This window comes from Echeneis naucrates, chromosome 9, assembly GCF_900963305.1.
Source record: "Echeneis naucrates chromosome 9, fEcheNa1.1, whole genome shotgun sequence".
NCBI classification, from domain to species: domain Eukaryota; kingdom Metazoa; phylum Chordata; class Actinopteri; order Carangiformes; family Echeneidae; genus Echeneis; species Echeneis naucrates.
Genome location: NC_042519.1, coordinates 6,117,694 through 6,135,981, shown reverse-complemented (window position 1 = coordinate 6,135,981; position 18,288 = coordinate 6,117,694). Strand labels below are relative to the sequence as shown.

The window sequence follows — 18,288 nt, the reverse complement described above, 5'->3', positions numbered from 1 at the left end:
CCATTTAGTGTGTTTGTACAATGTAGCAAAGGCCCAACAAAATACTTTATATGACCCCCCCCCCCCCCCCCCCCCCCCCCCGAGACAAACACAGCAGAGGGATCTGCAGCGGATTGCGTGTTGGATTTGATGGATTTTTAAGTGTTGCTCTCATATTTGCTACTGAGAGTATAATATATCTACCCGTGAGTGCGCACAATGATCGAAAAATATGATTTGAATTATTTTCAGGTGCTCAACATTACTCCCAAAATTCTCCGCTTTTTCCATCAGAGAGATGACACAGTAGGTGGGAAACTGTGTAAACCCATAATGGTGATAATGATGATAACATACACTCTTTTCTACAGGTAACTTACATGGGGGCACCTTCTGTCGCAGGGCTTCAGGCAGTAGTAGGGGTGGGCTTGTGTATTGGGGTGTCTAGACAGGCCCCTGCCTCTGATAGATAATCTCATTAAGCTAGTTTCCCTTGAAGGAGCTAGTTTCTGCATGTGGAGAAAGTCCCATGTATGGACAGGCAATTAACAGCCAGTTAGCACCACAAGCCCAAGTCAGCCTTGAATGGGACAGGAGAGGTCTGAGAATAAAGACCTGCTGCGACCCCCCACCCCCCACCCCGTCTCATCCTGCAGCGTGCAACATTACCACGGGCAAAGCAAATGCTAAACACTGGCAGTATTAGCATAGAGAAAAAAAAAAAGTGAAAAACGCTTCCCCCTTGTTTCCACAGCCATGAACATTTGAATTGAGGCAGCTCTCACATCTCAGTCGTCTTTTCAAGCATAGACATATCAGCTCCACTCCCGTCCCTCATTGTATTCTGATGTGTGTGTGCTGCATACACTGCCTTCTGTAAGCTCAGCTCCCTCACACCTATACACAAAGCTCCGGTTTGCCTTTGTGCGACTGTTTGGATAAAAGGCCAATAACCAAAACCGGGTGTAAATGCGTGATGTAGAATTTTTACGGCATGCATAGAAATGGTCCCACCGCTCTCTGGACTGTCAGCAGTTGAAATGAGATTTTTACTGCAAGAAAGTTTTTCCTGTGAAAATATTGACCAGTTTCTTTGTGTTGGGTCGATGTAGAATAAAAAGCTTCATAACATTGGGGCCATAATGATGCACTTAAAGATGCAAAGAGCCCCCGTACCACCACCTCCTCCCTCTCCCTGTGGAACGTGGTGGCACAACATTGGCCTTGAGGAAGTGTGATTTGTTTTTATCCTCCTTATGTGAAGCCAATTGTTGTGGGGGAGTTATTAATCACAGGTTCAGTGTGGCTTCCCTCACTTAGCTGGCCCTGCGGGGCCCATGTGGGGAGAGGAGGAGGCGGGGGTCACCAACTATTTCACGGGGCACAGTGCTCCAATGGCTTTTTGGGGTGTTTGGGAGCAGGATGGCACGAAAAATAAAAGGATTGTGGTGATGAATTGTCTGCAGGTCTCTTCAGCTCCAGCAGCAGTAAAGTGTGCCAGTGTCAGAGCTGAGGTGTACGTTTCAGCAGCAGCAGTGTCAATCCCATTACACACTGGGGCCGGAGGTGACAGGTGTGACTGGCGGTTGGCCCCCGAGGCCGCAGTGCACAGCCTGGGGACGAAGTCCAGGGACAGAGGGATGACAGCAAGCTCCGTCTTGCACAACAGCCAGTCTGGATGGTTTATCAGGGAGACAGCAGACACACGGTGGCTTTTATAAAGGATTCAGTCCTGTGTGAATGGAGCTGCTTGCCAGTATTTACTTACAGTAAATGTTCACGCGTGATCTCATCAGAATCATCCAGGACAAAATGGCTGATGAGAGGTATTCAATCCCAATCTCTCCTGCCTCCTTTGTGGCTTTCCTCCCTGTGTCTACTCCCAGACCACCTTCGGCAGCGGTGTTCCACCTCCCAGGTGTCGGTCTTTGGCCATTTGCTTTAACTGCACAGATCCCCTTGTGCTCAGCAGTTAACAGCTGCCAATATACAGCCAGGGCCCGGTGATCAGACGGCTCTCTGGCAGCCCAATAAAGAGCCCCTACAGTGGACTGACGAGAAATCTCACACCTTTCGCTCACATTAGCCATGCAGCATGCCCTTTTGATGCTTAATTGGCCACTTTGAGGGGTTTGTAGAGATAGCAGCCCCATGGCTGGAAACAACATGATGTCACAGGAGAATGAACAATCTCACATGGCAAGAGAAATGCCTTTATCAACAGATCCCTATTTTTAGCTTTATTTGCTGCTTCATCCAAATAAGCTGGCAGCCATTATGTAACTGTAGTTTTCTCTCCTGTTTCCTAGGTCTGGTTTTTTTTAGATATCTCCTCAGTGTGTGTTTCTTTTTACATTTCAGAGGCTATGAAAAATAGGAAGATAACATAGAAGGAGTTGAAATGTCTAGCTGGCGCCCCCCTTCCTGAACCCGAGTGGTGATCTCAACGACGAGGAGCCTGGTGAGTTCACATTTGGTCGCCCACATAAGAAAACAAACCTCAAATCTAGCTTGCCTGGCAAAGGGGGCAAATGACAACTTCACAGCACTTCATAAGAAACTCCTGGAAGTTGCTAATGAAGACTAATGACTTCCCTCGTGTCAGAGACTTCACACCAGAGTGTACAAGCCCTTTGAGCACAAAGTCAATGTGTTCAGCGGGGTGGTCTGCCGGCTGCAGGACCCCAGAGATGACACAGCTCTTCTTTTTAAAGCACACAGTGAGTGCTTTAAAAGAAAGAGGGATTCATACGCTCATACTGCAATAAGACTTTATAGTTGTTGGTTTGAGTCATTATTACTTTGTCAGCGCATTTGTTACTTTACCGCATGTTTCATTATGATCAAATATCAGTGATGGTGTTGGAGTAAATGTAAACATTTCTGTTTCATTGGTTACACAAGCTGAACATACAAAAAATGTTCAGATGGTGACAAGGGGACAAAATACCCTACATATGTGGTTTGACTATCATTTTCTAAAAGCTTGGTGGGGAACTTTCAGTTTAAATAAGTTTTTGGGGGAAAAGCACATTTCATGCATCCTAAGGGCGTACTGTTGCCATTGCTGTTTGTTTCTATTGTCTCTTGCACTATAATGTTTATGTGTTGCGCTCTTGCAACCCCCACCCCCCCAAAAAACCCAAACTTTAATCTCAGTGACACTTAAATGAAGGGAACGGAGCCATGTGATAAAGATGTTACACACGTGCATGAAATGTATGTTAATAGAAAAAAAGTACGCAATTGACCCTTTTAACTCCTGTTGTGTGCAAAAGCATCACTGAGTTCAACTTCCACTCTGAAGTGTAATTTATAGAAACGGCAATACATCTGTATTTCAACGAGGCACCAAGGCTGCAAATATGTTTATACCTAACATGAAAAGTGATTGTAGTTCTATATGACTGGGCAGTTGTGCATGATAACAGAGCAGTATGAATTGTGGGTCCATAGGTCTGATAACAGGAATAGATCAAACCTTACTGTTGCTCTGCTGAACATTCAGACTGAATATGAACAAAGCCACTGTTTGCAAAGACCCTTGTGGGTTCATAATTAGCACACACAACAGATAGTGTTTCTCAAATATATTTTTGGTTTGACATCTATAATGCATTCAGTCCAGACACAGAGAACAGTTCCCCTCCAGCAGCCGGGATGAGCTGGAGCCTTTGACCCAGTCTCCTCTTCAGCTGAGATACACTCCCAAGAAGATCAGCAGAACAATACTCCAAATAAAGGAACAAAAATTAGGAAATTAAATACAAAACAGTTTTTTTTTTTTAATCAGGGGTGACAGTTTACAATTATTACTCATTTTTTAAAAACCATTTTCAGACATCTCTCAGGAAACATAATCAGTAAATATCTTTCTATTTATAGAAAACAATCTGTAAAAAACATTCTATAGTCTTCCTCTGAGTTAAGCTAGAATTGTGACCAATTTACCCAAACGGTTTGAGTGGAAAGGCATCTGTATATGAAAGTCTTTCTTGCCGTGCCTTTCAATTCCACTGAAGTCAGGAAAGATCACGTGAAGTGTCTGTTAACGGTGAGTCGTTTCCTGAGTTGATTGGAATCAGAGTGACCCTCGCCTTAAGGTTTGCACTCTCACATATGCGCACACGTCTTCTGCTCAATAATTGAAACATTAAAGCCAAACACATTGGAAAAATGGATATTTGGATCATGATATGTACAAAAGCTAGTTTCAAATAACCAAAATCCCCATTCCTGTATCATTCAGATCAGTGCTGGTGACAGGACATCTTCCTGGTAAGAACTGTTCCTCTTAGCTACAAATATGCATAAAACTAAAGAAAAATATATAGGACAATTATTATTACAAGAAATACAGTCAGTACAAAAATAGCACAAAGTTAAGTGCTTAACAGAAAAGCATCCCAATTGTAAAGTGTAAACATTTCCAATCTGCTACAGGATGTGAGGCTGTGTGGACCCTTTAGGTCCACTGACGAACTTCGAATGCAGCGGATCGTCCTCATTTCACCTTTATGCTCATTGAGATACACAATTCACCAGGTAAGGTGTGTTGCAAATGAAAAATCTCATGCTTATGGTAACTGAAGTGGTAAACATACATGCTGCTGAGCATCAGTCCAGACTGAGGCACCTCAGATTGGCAAATTCTCAAAGATTTAGCTGCAGCGCTGAGATTAAAGTTAGTACACAACTTGGAAAAGAATGAAAAACACAAGACTGGTTGGCTTTAAAAGCTGAAAATCTTGCCTCATCCAGCGTGCCTTTGGGTACATGGGAGCTCAATAAGACATGGATATGCATAAATGGCACATTACAGACATGCTGTGAGACTGAAGCCATTGTCATCTGTCATGCACACCATCACAGCAACACAGTGACATGACAGCCAATGACAATACTGCATTTTTTTTCCAATGTGGGCCTGTTGTTCTTTTTTGTAATGCACATGAAGGAATGAAAGCATCAATAGAGACCACTGCAGTGACGTGTACCAGTCCATTTTTTTGTAAAGAAAATGGCACAGGGTTTGGCAGAGTCAGGCTAGGTTGCGAGGACAGTTCAGTTTCAGTGGGCACACCAGGCCTCTAGAGGCTCAGATGTCCATGTAATCATCCTCCTCTTCTGACTCACTCTCCAGAGACGACTCCTGGCTGGATGTCTCCTGCACCTCCAGCGCAGGCTGGCTCAGAGTGTCCTTTTTGACTGTGGCTGCAGACTGAGACGACAAGATGACGTTCTGTACAGGAGCAAACAGCAGGGGGCACTGTTGAGAGTGCTGAACAGTTCAAATGTACATATTTTTAACCACACATACATTCACTCGTGCGTATAGTTATTTATACATATTTTAACAAAGTTGGTTGCATACCTTCAGTCTTTGTTTAGTTTCCTCTGAGATGCTCCCCTTTGGGGAGAGGAGCGTGGGTGTCGGAGGTGTTACTGTGATTTCTGGTGGGAACTTAGTAACTGTGGAAGGGATGAAAAGCTTTGGCATGTTGGGTGGAACACGAGAACGGATTCGGCTAGGGTCTGGAAGCTTGGACTGCTCAATGCTGGCATACTGCTGCTGGTCTGAGAGAGGAAAATAAGAGGGCATAAAACATACTGGAAGATTTTAAAGGCACACAGTCTTTTTGGTGCTGCTGAGTGAAATTGTCAGACCTGGGGAAGGTTGTGCGGTGCTACATGTTGCAGTTTCCTCCTGGAACCAGCCTGCTGCGGATTCTTGCCCTTGAGATACAGAGGCAAGTTTCATCTGTTGGCAAAGGTGCGACTCCTGCTGTCGGTATGAGAGTCCCTCTGAAGGCTCCTCCCGCTCCTCTGTGGGAGGAAAAAAGCAACACCAACAAAATACATGTTCAAACCATACTATTAGAATCGAAACCTTTGGGCATCAGGCAGTTTTTTTAATCACAAAATTTCACAAAAATAGAACCTTAAACACTACGATTTGAAAACAATGTTTTCAATAAGAGAAAATGATAATGAATGAATGACAAGAACCCCTATTAACATCTGTCTGTTGGACATGATTAACAGGAAGACTTCCCAGACATAAAAATATGTCAAGTACACAAACCGGTTGAGTGGATGTTTCCACATAAATAATAGAAAGCATTTATTTGAAAGAAGGAACAGAACTGCTGAATACAATCTTTTTAAATAAACTGCATTATCAGTGTGGCAGATGACATAAGGATTGACTGCTCCTGGGACGTAAAGATTAGAAGATTTGATGTGAAAAATCCAAAGAAAACTCCAAAACAAAACAAAAAACTTCTTGTATTTTTTTTTTTTTTTTTTTTTTGAAGAGGGGTGGCACTTTTCACTTTCAAGTCGCCATCAAATTGGTTTATAAAGTTTACCAGTGTCTATTGTGATGACTGGATGTAAAGTAAATCCCCTTGCAGCTCATGCTGACACAATGAAAACAAGAATGATCTAATGCTCTTTCAGGCTTCTCCATTAATGTTGCCTAGGAAACCATTACATAACACACCTTGGTTCAGCGTGGCTTGGTCGTAAGCTGTATGTTTCTGGGGAGATCCACACATTTAACTAATTATTGTTTACAGATTTTCAAATAAAATACTTATAATTACACCATGCAATGGTCTTTCCTCTGTGCAGACATGAAGGTAGCAGGTTCAGTAAATTTATCACATCGCAAGATTTAAAAGAAGATAAAATGGACTATTCGAAAAAGGTGAAATTGTGTTGTGGGTCTCCAATTTAGAACAAAAACAAGATTCACTGACTGTGTCATGTTGCTGAGCTCTGACAGCTTATTAAAGGCATGCCCTTTGGTTTCTTGGGTGGAACCTTCACCCATAAATATCTTTATGTAAATTCTGCTCAAGAGGACACAGAACCAAGTCACTAAAGTGATTGTTAACCCTAACCATCGAAGTTACTGTATACTCTGTTCATAAAGAGCAACCTTATACTGAAAGAGCTTAATATACCATGTGAATAAAACCAACCCAATAAGGGCATTATCTTGTTGCCAGTGACAGTTGACTCATGTTTTATATTTTCATTATATATGTGAATATATTTAATGTTTTCTTTTATCCATAGAATAATAAATAACTGGTCCTTCACTTTATTACAGACCCCATATGATTCTATTGGTTCTTGGGTTTTTCTTTGCATGGAAATAAACATGGTAAGATTGTTCGGTTGATATAAAGACTTTGTGTACCTGAACAATGTGGTGTATTCAATCGCAAAAGCAGTACATGTGCAATGTTTGTCACCTACTAAACACCAGGAGATGTCTAATAGGAGACGAAGGAGGTGTAGAGGAAAACTTAAATCGTGGTTCAAGAGATAACAGTAAAAAGATTATTTCCATTAGCTGAAAATGGAAAAAAAAAAGAAAAAAAGAAAAAAGAAAAAGAAAAAAGAAAAATCTGGATGAGAGCCAAGAATGATAGCTGCACATACTGAGCCCTTATCTGTCAGAAAGGAAAGCTGCCTCAACAACAACAAGGTAGACTTCACTGTCTGGAAATGCTGTTTGCTCTCTTTTACTACTTCTAATGGCTATATTGGCATCATACAGTAAACTAAAGGACTATAAAAACACAATATCAATTACATCTAGTAACAGACAAGAAGGGATTGAAATATGAAAATGTATGCTCTTTGGTTGAGGTGTTGTTTCAAACCATAAATAACAAAGGAAATCAGGTTTAATACACTAAGTGTAGAATACACATCTCTAGATATCAAATATGAAATAAACAGCATATTCATCCAGAAGAATATTCATTATAAGGATTAGCAATGATTATGCCAATCCCCTCCAGAAGCTGATGTAAGCAGAAAATGGGTCAAAATCTGGTGGACACTGATTTCTAAAACTCTTGTTGGGGGCCTGAAAAAAACCTAAAAGGCAAAATATCCCCAGGCCAGTCTGCTGTTATGTAACAGAGCTGTGGCCGCCCCCTAGTGGCCTCTCAGAAAACTGGGCAGTACAATTTGAGGCTTTCATTTCTGAAATTACTCCTGCATAGGACAGTGCATATAGCCTTGTTTTTAATTGCAGAAAAAAAGCCATATCTTGGTAAAAGATGGTGAGAAGGAGATATGGTACCTGTGTGTGGTAGGAAGGCCATTGGCGCAGCAGGGTGGCTGGCTGCTCTCCTGTGCTGTGGTTCGTGGAAGCTCGAGGCTTGAGGTCTGGACAGCTTGTTCAGAGGCTCGTACACTACTTTGGCTTGACCGTCCTGGGTTGACAATGGCTGGCAGGCTGAGTGACTGAGCAGGACGGGTGTCTGCAGGGAAGCAGGGAAGAAGATGTCTCGGTGGTCCTTGGTATACTTAGGTGTGGTAGGGGCATCGGCTGCAGACTGTTGGAGACAGAAGAAGAGCAGAGGTGGTGAAGAAGTGTGGCTGACCTTGGATATTAATCTGCAGCATTGACCATCCTCTGCTCAGGTAGATTTCTGACAAGTGTGCATCCTCTTCCCTGGAAAAGGGATCCAGCAAAACAGAGGGACCCTCAGTCGATACCACTGCATATTTCAAACGATAGAAGTCAGCAATATTAGTCTGGGCTCTTGCACAAAGTACTGATGTCCTTTACAGAGCTGCAGTGTTGTTCATCCGGGGGCTCAGAGGTTTACTTCCGTACAGGACCATGTGTTGGGTGCTGGTGAGGAGGACAGCTCTACACATTACATCCCCCTCGAGCCACTTTCCTGGGTGTCCTTTTGAGGACCACTTATAAACACAAGAGCTGCACAAACAACCTGTGACAAACAGCCGCCCTGCTCCCACGGCCGCTGTCATGGCAACACAGAGGAGCACAGTTAAAAGAAGCAAATACACCTCCTCTAGCTTTCACGTTAAAATGAATGAAAAGTTGGTTGGGAACAGTCTTTTTAACGCTAATCTACAGGAAGACTACACAGAGCTGCTGAAAAGTAAAAATTACATCACATTTTCCCAGATTTTTTGCGTTAGAAAGCCATTTTATTTGCAAAACTAATTCAAAAGCCTTAAGGCAACATTCAGGGCCACATTGTGAATCTGTCAAGACCAGAAACTTCTGACAGACGCAGTATGTTAGCACAAGATAATCTAGCAGGACTCTCATAGCATTTTCTCAGGCTCTCTGCTGGGAGTTGAAGTCAAATTGTGCTTGGAATCAGAGCTTTGTATGATGGAGCTTCCCACAGGATTTACACAGCATAACACTGGCAGGCCAAACAAACAAAAGTAGCCTTCCAAAACCTCTGACAACAACAGATCATTCAATTCGATGCTGGGCAGCACAGCAGCTTCAAGCACACACCAGCTCCAGAGAAGCTCTGATGATTCATATCTCATGCATTAAACATTGTGTAGAAAGACACCAATAAGTCCAGCAGTCTATGTGCATTAGAATAACGCTATACCTGGGAATATTGCAGCATCTAGCATAGAGCCAATCTCTAGGCTGAGTGGGCTGCTGGCAACCAAACTGAGGTCCCGCAATGAGTATTGAAAGATGGTTCTTTGCAATTATCCAGATTGGGCTTTATATCAGATTAGAACAGCTGCAGAAGCCATCTACAGGTTGGGTAATTTTGACAATAGAATTTAAAGACTGGCCAAGTATTTTAATGAAAGGAAAGGAACTCACACTGGAACTGTTTTGCGAAGCAAATGTCACATTTGTGCATATTCTGTGTCATAAATAACAAATGTATTAATATATCAGATATTCTGACCAATACTAACAACTAAGGACATGTCGCCCAAACACTCTCCTCTCCTGATGTGGTATTAAAGACCACACAAGGCACAACACAGCTGATTTTCCGTCTCAGCATTAACTGGCTCATTTTGTGCTGCACATTTGGGGGTATGAAGGAATGTGTGAATCTGGGGGAGAAGCAGCTGGAGAAATGTCCAGAAACTGACAACCCCCAATATGCCATTTCCTGCTGCATATAAAAGCAAGTAAATACAAAAAACGAAATTAGCTATTGGTAGCACAATAATTACATACAAACAGCAGCTCAATTAGCCTGCAGAGTGCGCTTGGCTGTAGAAGCAACGTGCCATAGAAGAACACAAACCACCACATGGAGGCTAAATACCACAACACCCATGGAACACTGGACAGAAAGAGCATAAATCATGTTTATCTGACCATAAACATGCAGAACTCAATTTTGGTGTTGGTTAGGCTGAGGCGATTGTCTATCACAAACAATGTTTATTTCCTTTTCTAACATGTCAGCAGTGACGTGAAAGTGTTTTCTTTCACTAGTTTTTGATTTAATTGATTGCCACTTATTTCTTATTTCCATCGGTTTATGGTCAACTCTGTTGAAATTGTTCAATATATTATTATTATGAGTAGTAAGTATATCATTACATATTTCATTAGAGATCCAGACTCCAACCATGTTTTAAAATATAGCGCTGAGCCTTATCTCTCTGTTACAAATTCATGAAAAATAAATAAAGGCACGAAAAGGCAAAGTGAACAAAGTCAACGAAAGAATCGTGGAAAATATGATGATATTACAAACAAACAAGGAGAAAAGATTTATTTTCCCCTAGCTTCTTCTCATGAATCTGAGGTTTCAGGGAACATCTCCGTGACAACAGGATGTGGGCAGAGAGACCCTTGATGACTGTGTGGGCAGGAGGGGGAGTCACCGGCACAAGATGAGGCAATGCAATTAATGATTTGATGAAATATGAACACAAGCTGGCACTATCAAATTTAGACATCCATATTTAATCTTTTATATTTCATAGTAATTTTGTAAATCATATGCACATTGCCTGTGCAAATAAGCTATATGCACACCAGTGCTCAGTTAAAACTGATGACAAGTTTGGCAACTAGCATGTGAGACAGAAAAGACAACAGGGTGCATTCATATCATGCTTTGGGCTATATTTAGTACTGGCGGACTAGAGTAGAGTTTGGGAGTTACCAAATTACTCATTTGGCACATTTCTATTAGAGATGTCATTACTTCTCCAAATACACACAACAAAACGTCTATCCTTAAACTGGATATTAAGAGCAACATTGTAGACAGGCAAAATTAACCTGGCAGATGGGTGAGACAATATCAGTCAATTACACAGCAGTAATATGTGTCACAAATGTAATAACTGCATGAAGTTATTACAGATGTCAGAGTTGAAACTTACTGTGAAGTGTACTAACATACTGTCAGATTTAAAATGGAGATCGTTTCCAAAGATATCCTAGTCTTAGTCTCTTCATCACAATACAACCCACACAATGCTGGTCTCAAACTGCCAACATCAGCACGCTGGAGAACAGACTCATTTTTTTTTTTTTTTTATACTTTTACCTGCTGCAATAAAAAAATTCTGTTTTTTATGATAATTTCATGAGAGAATTTTTCTTTTGCCATTATATTTAAATATGGTATTACCAGTCTATCAACTGAGTAAAGCCTTTTCTTGTTGAGGGTTTACTATGAAAATTGAATGAAATTGCATGAGGGGAAAAACACGTTAATTTGGATGAAACAGAGATAGCAGTTACATTGTTTTACCTGTCTTTGGGCAGAAGTGGCCAACTGTATCTGACAAAACTTCACAGCTTGGTCCAAAGCTACATCCTCATCCACCTGAAGAGAGAGCATGCAGAACAAGGACATTAGCATGTCTTCATATGCTTGTGGTTATATTCCAATATAAAATGTTCTCTTTCCTGTCAAGGAAATATTCCCATTCAACAATGAAGCAGGGAGTAGTCGTACTGCTGCTGATGCACCCTATATTTCTGAGGGCATTGCCCTATGAACCTATGATGTTGATGATGCCAAACTAACAACACATTCTTCTGATTTTGTGTCAGAACCTGTGGGATTTTGTTTTGGGCATCTCCCTCTAATCACAGCACCAGTGAAGAACGCTTTGCATTCGAGCCCAGTTCAGTGAGTGGGCTGGTGAACTGAGCTACAACACCTCGTACGCTTAGCAGTAATCTTGTTCACACAGCTGTTATGTTTCTCTCCAACAGCCAGTTGTAAGCAGTGGTTCAAGGATCCCCCAAAGGGAGAGTTTTATTCAGCAGTCTCAATCCAGAATTCAAATCATGCCAGTTTTTAAATGGACTGAGTCAAGCTTCAGCACGTCACATGCTTTCGCTCCATTCTAGCCCACTGAAAACCTGCCTTTCAATCAATACACACTTGACTGTGGTGATGCCATTGTAATGGGGCCAATGTCATCAAGGCATTTCTCTCACACATATCACAACTAAACTGTCTTAAATAATATTTGTGATTTTTCGTAAATCCCCATTCAACTGAGTTTTATTTAAAGAAATTTAGATGGCTGAGGCTTAATAAAAGGATCAGCATGGTTTTTCAGAAATGGGAACTGCTATGTTGTCATTAACAGCCGCTGTTTGCTAACACCTGAAAGCTGTAATTTCAACACATTCTGATCAAAGCTGTAAAATGTGAAGGGGCTGCTGGAATGATGATAGATAGCTGAACCCCTTTGTGAGGGATATTGTACTGCATTTTTGCTTCACTTATCAACTTGAAAATACATTGATAGCAGAAACTGCTCTGAGTGTCTGAGGCACATGACTTACTGGCTCTTTGAATTTTAGCACCCTAATAGTGAGCTGAAATAAAGTAAAATCATCAGACTGAAATATGCAGAGGTGCTGACAAAACAAACAAAAATGAAAATGAGGCAGGTACAGATTTTAAGTTTGACTGTGTGCAGCTGTGCAATGCAACAGACCATAAAACCACAAAGCATGTGCTGTTTGTGCACGTAGGTGCACAAACACAAGATGCTTCTGGTAAATGTCCACAAATCTTAAAGCGCATCACTTGTTTGGCATTAGTAAACAAGTTGTGGCTGATTCTGGTGGCTCAGGGTGTGTCTGTGCCTTCTCTCAAAGAGCACAGAAAAAAGATCTTAACACGAACCCCTAAAATAACTGCTGCCCTCAGGATTCCTGTACTGCCCCATGCTTACTGCCCACAGCCAGTGACAAAGCAACCTCTTTAGGCCCAGCACTGTTTTTAGCTCAATACGCCTATATAAGTTCATGTAGGTGTCATAGAAAACACTGAAGTTAAACTTTTAACAACTGAGGCACATTTGCTCTGTGGAGACTTTGTAGAGGTCTCCTATGCATGAAATGTAAAAAAAAAAAAAAAGAAAAAAAAAAAAGAATTGCTTCTACTTCAAACTATGGGCAATTGTAATATACAATAAAATTTATAATAGAAATTTTAAAAATATATATGCTTTAAAGATTGCAAAACCAAAATTATATAATAATTTATATAATCTTAATGAGCCAGAAACTTGTATGTGTAATGGCACTATGCCATTACATCATTACATTAACAATGACTGATCCACTGCAGCTCCTCACCTACATTTCATACATTTAAAAAAATATATTTCAGTGGGGCTACATTTAGAGTCAGCAACTTGTTTCAAGAGTTAAAGCAGAAAGACCACAGTAAAACAGGTTGGATGTGGGTTTCTGAGAGTCAAAGCTAAACCAGCAGGGGAAGTCCCTATTCTACAGAGGGAGTAGTGTTACCAATTCATTTAGCCAAAAGTGACTTTGCAAAATAACAAAACATTATTGCAGCAGATTCAGTGGCAACAATGTGGTCATATGTGTACAGCACAGGGATCTGGTGTGGTACATCTTGAAAAAGTATACCTGTTTTATAAGCATATAAGTCTCTGACATGATCTTCTCAATGCGTCCTAGGTCATAGGTCATGACTTTCTGGCCTTGCTGCCAAACCCTGTAAGCATCGAGCAGAAGGGTTTTTCCGGACTCAACATCCTCTAGAAGCTTCCTTTTCCTGTTTGGTCTTCGTAGTATACCCTGATCAACTCCACTGGCTGCCAGAGGGACTTTGGGTGCTGAGGCTTGAGGCTGCTGCTTGCTGGAACTGATACTTAGCTCCTCCAGAGATAGCTCTGCTGTCCGGCTGCTGTCAGTCACTTTCTGCTGAGGCTCCACAGCACTCAGGGAGGTCTCAGCCTCTGTTTGATTGCCCTGAGAATCTGTGGTGGTAGAGGGCTTCCTCCAGTTGCCAGTGTCCAACTCCATGGGTTCATCTGGCCCTGCTTTATGCTCTTCAATCTTAGCAGGCTCCACCTTCCCAGGATAGCCCTCCTGAATGTTATTTCCTTTGTCTGTGGATAGTGGTAGGTGAGGGGTGAGCTGTGCCTGTGAGATTTCTCTGGTTCCTGTGTCACTGACACTTGCCCCCTCTGTGGGCCCAGACTTCTTAGGCAGTACATGCTTGCTGTCCTCTGAACTGGGCCTGTTGGATGTGTCGGTTGTGGTCATCTCCCCCATGGAGGGCGCAGACGCTTTGAGAAGCTGCTCCGACACCTGAAACAGAACAGATCCTGTCAAAACATGAAGTAGGTGCATGCCAGACGTCTAACACACTGAGCAGCTCACAGCTCTTCGTGCATGTATGTGTGTACAGTAAGTTCTTCCTTACCCCAGTGAGACTGTTCAGATTGTCTTCCAACACTTTTACAGTTAGGAAAAAAGCTTGCTTCGCCAAAACCTGGCGATCAACATCCCGTAAATACTTCCTTCATGGAAGAAAAAGAAGCAAAGGGAGATGTCATGGAACAAACACATAACATGCAACAGAAACAATAGTATCACACAACACTGGTCCTTACTTTCCCTGGTCAGGGGTTCTCTGAAGCATGAAAGAGACTTTCAACAGAGTGTCGTGATCCTTAAGCTGTGACAGCACCTCCAGCAACAGGACAATGGATCGGTTCATATGAGAGGCAAAACTTCCTGGCCGATCAATTTCATCTACTGGAATACGCCAGATGCCCTGGAAAAAATGAGGAGGGGGGGGCAGAATTGGGTGGTTATGTTAGAATGTGCTACAAACAAAAAGGAAAAATATGTTTTCAATAAAATGCTAGAGAGACATGGCACAGACACTCTGTTCTGGGTGGCTGTAACTTTAAGTTTGACAGGAACTTGATTTGAAAACATTGTTCAATTAAAAAACATGATGCAAAATTTGAGAAGGAAGCCAAATGGTCTCTCTGAGGAACTGTCAACATGTTACTAGATTCCTGTTTGACGAAACATGAAGGAGCTACTTTGCAGATTTCTGAGGATTTATATTTTTACAGCTGACTGCTGCTAATTTTCAAAAAGTCTAAAGAAAGAGTGACATACAGAAACAATTAATAGAAGATGTGGAAAAACAGGAAGGAGAAAGAGTGATGGAATGGAATAAATGTGAGCAAAAACATGGCATTCAAAGAAGGGAGTCTTAATGAGGGGATGGAGAGGCTGCCGGAGAGATCTTGTGGTCTAGCTGGCCATGTAGGAGGTGGGAGGGAGTGACAGTCCGTGGTGGTGGGGGTGGGGAGGTCTCACTGGGCAAACATGATAGGCAGCCTCATTAGTGTTCAGTTCTGTCCAAGAAATGCAACAGACCAGCAGACTGGCTGCCATTAAGCAGTCCTCCTTTACAGAAAGCGTGATGAAATGTTTTTTGATGGACAAGTCCACTTTTTCTTTGAGCACATGTCCTCTCAGCAGGTGAGGTAAGGCAAGGTTCTGCACTCTGAAGCTACTGATGCGAGTGCAGATGGTAGCCTAGGCTGAGTAACCACATAAAGCACATGGCACAGAGTGGGGCTAAAAGTGTTAGAGACAAAACAAAGAGGAATATATCAGGATGTAACAAAACAAATGAGATGTCTCCATCAGCTGCTGAAGGCACTAGGGAGGTTGATGCTCTTCCTAATAGACAGCTCCACATTATCAGATGGCATTTTCAAAGCCACTGGAGAACAGCAGAGCAGGAATGAAAGGCAAAATAAACCAAAATACATTCATGAAGACAGACCTCCTCACAGAAAGTCCATGTCTTTTGTCTGCAATTCCAAGCCTACTTTCACAAATCTTAAAACAAGGAAGCAATTTCCATTCTTAGCTAAAGGGAAGACAGCTTTTTTTCTTTAATCTTTAACAACATTTCCTAAAATTAATTTCTGAATGAATATGTTCATTAATTGTTAAAATGTTATAAAATGTTATAGGACCCAATTTATGAGTATGGAGTGACCATAATTCACAGCCAGTTGTTCTGGAGATCCACCGTATAGTTCCAATGCCTATAAAAATTAGAAGATTTATTATTACATGATTATGCAATCAGGCAGGGCTTGGGATGGTTTTAACCTTTCAATGCACAGATTACTGAAAGCCTTCAACAGGAGTAGGACAAGTATGATGAGGGGATGGGCTCTGCTCACTTAGAAAGACATCTCTAATGGAGGAGGGTTGTTCTCCATCAGACAACCAACCAACCACAGCAAATCTGTTTAGGGAAAGCAGAGCCACGGCTTTATACAGATTATGCTGTAGCACAACAGCTAAAGCAGATTTGGAAGAATTTCACTCCAATGATTTCAAGCATTTTCTTTTTTTAATTTTTTCAGGGGGAAAAAATATGATCACTGCTTGATAACCACTGCAACAGCTTTGGTACAGCTGTGGCCAATATGTTATGGAAGAATCAGAACAAGATTAAGATGGACAGTAAACAAGGTATAAACAATTGACAGATACATGACAAGAGAATCCCTTGGTAGAAAAGGAAATCTGATCTCTCCTCAAACTATTTTCAGAGTTGTGGGTTCACAAGTGTGAGGAGAAAAAGTAAGATAGTAGACTATACCTTTCCAAAAGTAAAGAGTATTACAAAAGTATTACAAAAAACAACAGAGAAAAACATGAGAGCAGGAAGTATGTATGGATTCTCCCCCTACTTCTTTACGTGCCAAAACATTTTGGCTGTTGGTTTTACCTTGGAAGGAAAACCACCCACCTGTTGCTTTATCTACTTCATCTTTCATGCCTGAACATGCCACCAGTGACAGGAAAGTTGAAGGGCCAAAATATTAACTACAAGAAAGTTTCACAAACTATTAATATAAAGTGAAGCAAGCAGTTGTCACTACTACAGGTGTCAGGTGACTGCAATTTTTCCCTTCTACTTGCTATATACAGCTTTTGATTAACCATCCAAGATGGCTGGTTATCTGCTAATGCTACCACCAAGTTGGGGGTATAACTTTCCATCTTTCTACATTCCTCTCTAAATTAATGTTTCACAAAGGCTGACATGAGAAATGGAATTAAGCCCCAGAATGCCTCTTTTCTTTTGCAGAGTACAGTATAATTCTAAAGGAGTACCACTTTTAGTACAACTCTTTCCCAGAATGACACTAAACACAAAAAAATAAAATTTCTGCCCAATGTTGCAGAATTATACAGAAAGAGCAGAAACGACTCACCATCACCAAAGAAAGCTACTCCACTGCACCTGTGATGGTATTGTTTTGGATAGGTTCCTGCTGGTGGTAGCCGCACCAGCAGCCCTAGCAGTACCTCCACCCTGAAAGAGGTTCACACTCTGAGAACAAGGAGTGGGCTGCATTTGGATGCTTGGGCAGCGAGAGCAGCAGAAGAGGAAAAGAGTGAAGCACAGCTGCTCAGGGGAGGACAGCAATACAAGAAGAGGAGAATTGCATCTGCCTTTGCAAGAGTAGAAATAGCTCCTACGGAGAACTCAAGGCCTAATAGGTCCAGTATGCCACTGACAGACAAGCTGACTTGTTCCTCTCCTGCGCTCAAACACAGCCATCTCAAAACAAAAACACCCACGCACTCTATCTCCGCTCTCCCCTGACCCCAGCTTGCTGGAGTTCTCCCCCTTCAACCCGCCTCCCTTGCTTTCTCTTGCACTATACACAGCATCCAACCAATCCTTGTTGGCGTCTGCCAGCCAATCAGAGGCAAGCAGAGAAACTCCTGCCCATTAATTCACACCCACACAATACACGCACAAACAGAGGAGTGAGTGAGAGAGTAATGAGGAAACAGAGCGGGTGCAACAGAGAGAGGAGATGAGCAGAGCGAATAAAAGCCAGGGGGAGGGGTAGAGCGTGATCATCATGAAGACTGAGCAACAGGAAAAGAACTAGAAAACAAACTGGCAGAAAAATGAACCCAGTGCAACAATATCAATGTAGTGGGATGCGTCAAGAGGATGACACACCAATTGTGGAAAAAACCAGCAAGAACTTGAAAGGGAAAAAACTACATTGCATAGAAAAAAATCCCTAATTAACCAAAGATAAAGCAGGGTGAATAACAGTACTGCTAAAACAGATCCAATTGTGTCACAAATACACATTGTTTCCTCAAACAGAAGTACAGTGACAACAGCCCTCACCTTCTTCCTTTTCTCTCTTTCA

At 41.8% G+C, this 18,288-nt stretch overlaps 1 protein-coding gene across 3 annotated transcripts in view; it reads right to left on the bottom strand.

The window, feature by feature from the left end:
• Window positions 1–3,702: 3,702 nt before the first annotated feature.
• Window positions 3,703–18,288, bottom strand: part of cabin1 (calcineurin binding protein 1) — a 34,528-nt gene continuing 19,942 nt past the window's right edge. For 2 of the 3 annotated variants that reach the window (XM_029510625.1, XM_029510628.1), the window contains 8 exons: window positions 14,674–14,837; window positions 14,484–14,580; window positions 13,682–14,368; window positions 11,529–11,603; window positions 8,087–8,342; window positions 5,647–5,805; window positions 5,354–5,556; window positions 3,703–5,248 (listed from right to left, as the gene is read on the bottom strand). In XM_029510625.1, the coding sequence (XP_029366485.1) occupies window positions 5,078–5,248; window positions 5,354–5,556; window positions 5,647–5,805; window positions 8,087–8,342; window positions 11,529–11,603; window positions 13,682–14,368; window positions 14,484–14,580; window positions 14,674–14,837 (1,812 nt within the window). In that variant the 3' untranslated portion in view covers window positions 3,703–5,077. The remainder of the gene's footprint in view (window positions 5,249–5,353; window positions 5,557–5,646; window positions 5,806–8,086; window positions 8,343–11,528; window positions 11,604–13,681; window positions 14,369–14,483; window positions 14,581–14,673; window positions 14,838–18,288) is intronic. The other variant, XM_029510627.1, reaches the window with a different exon arrangement.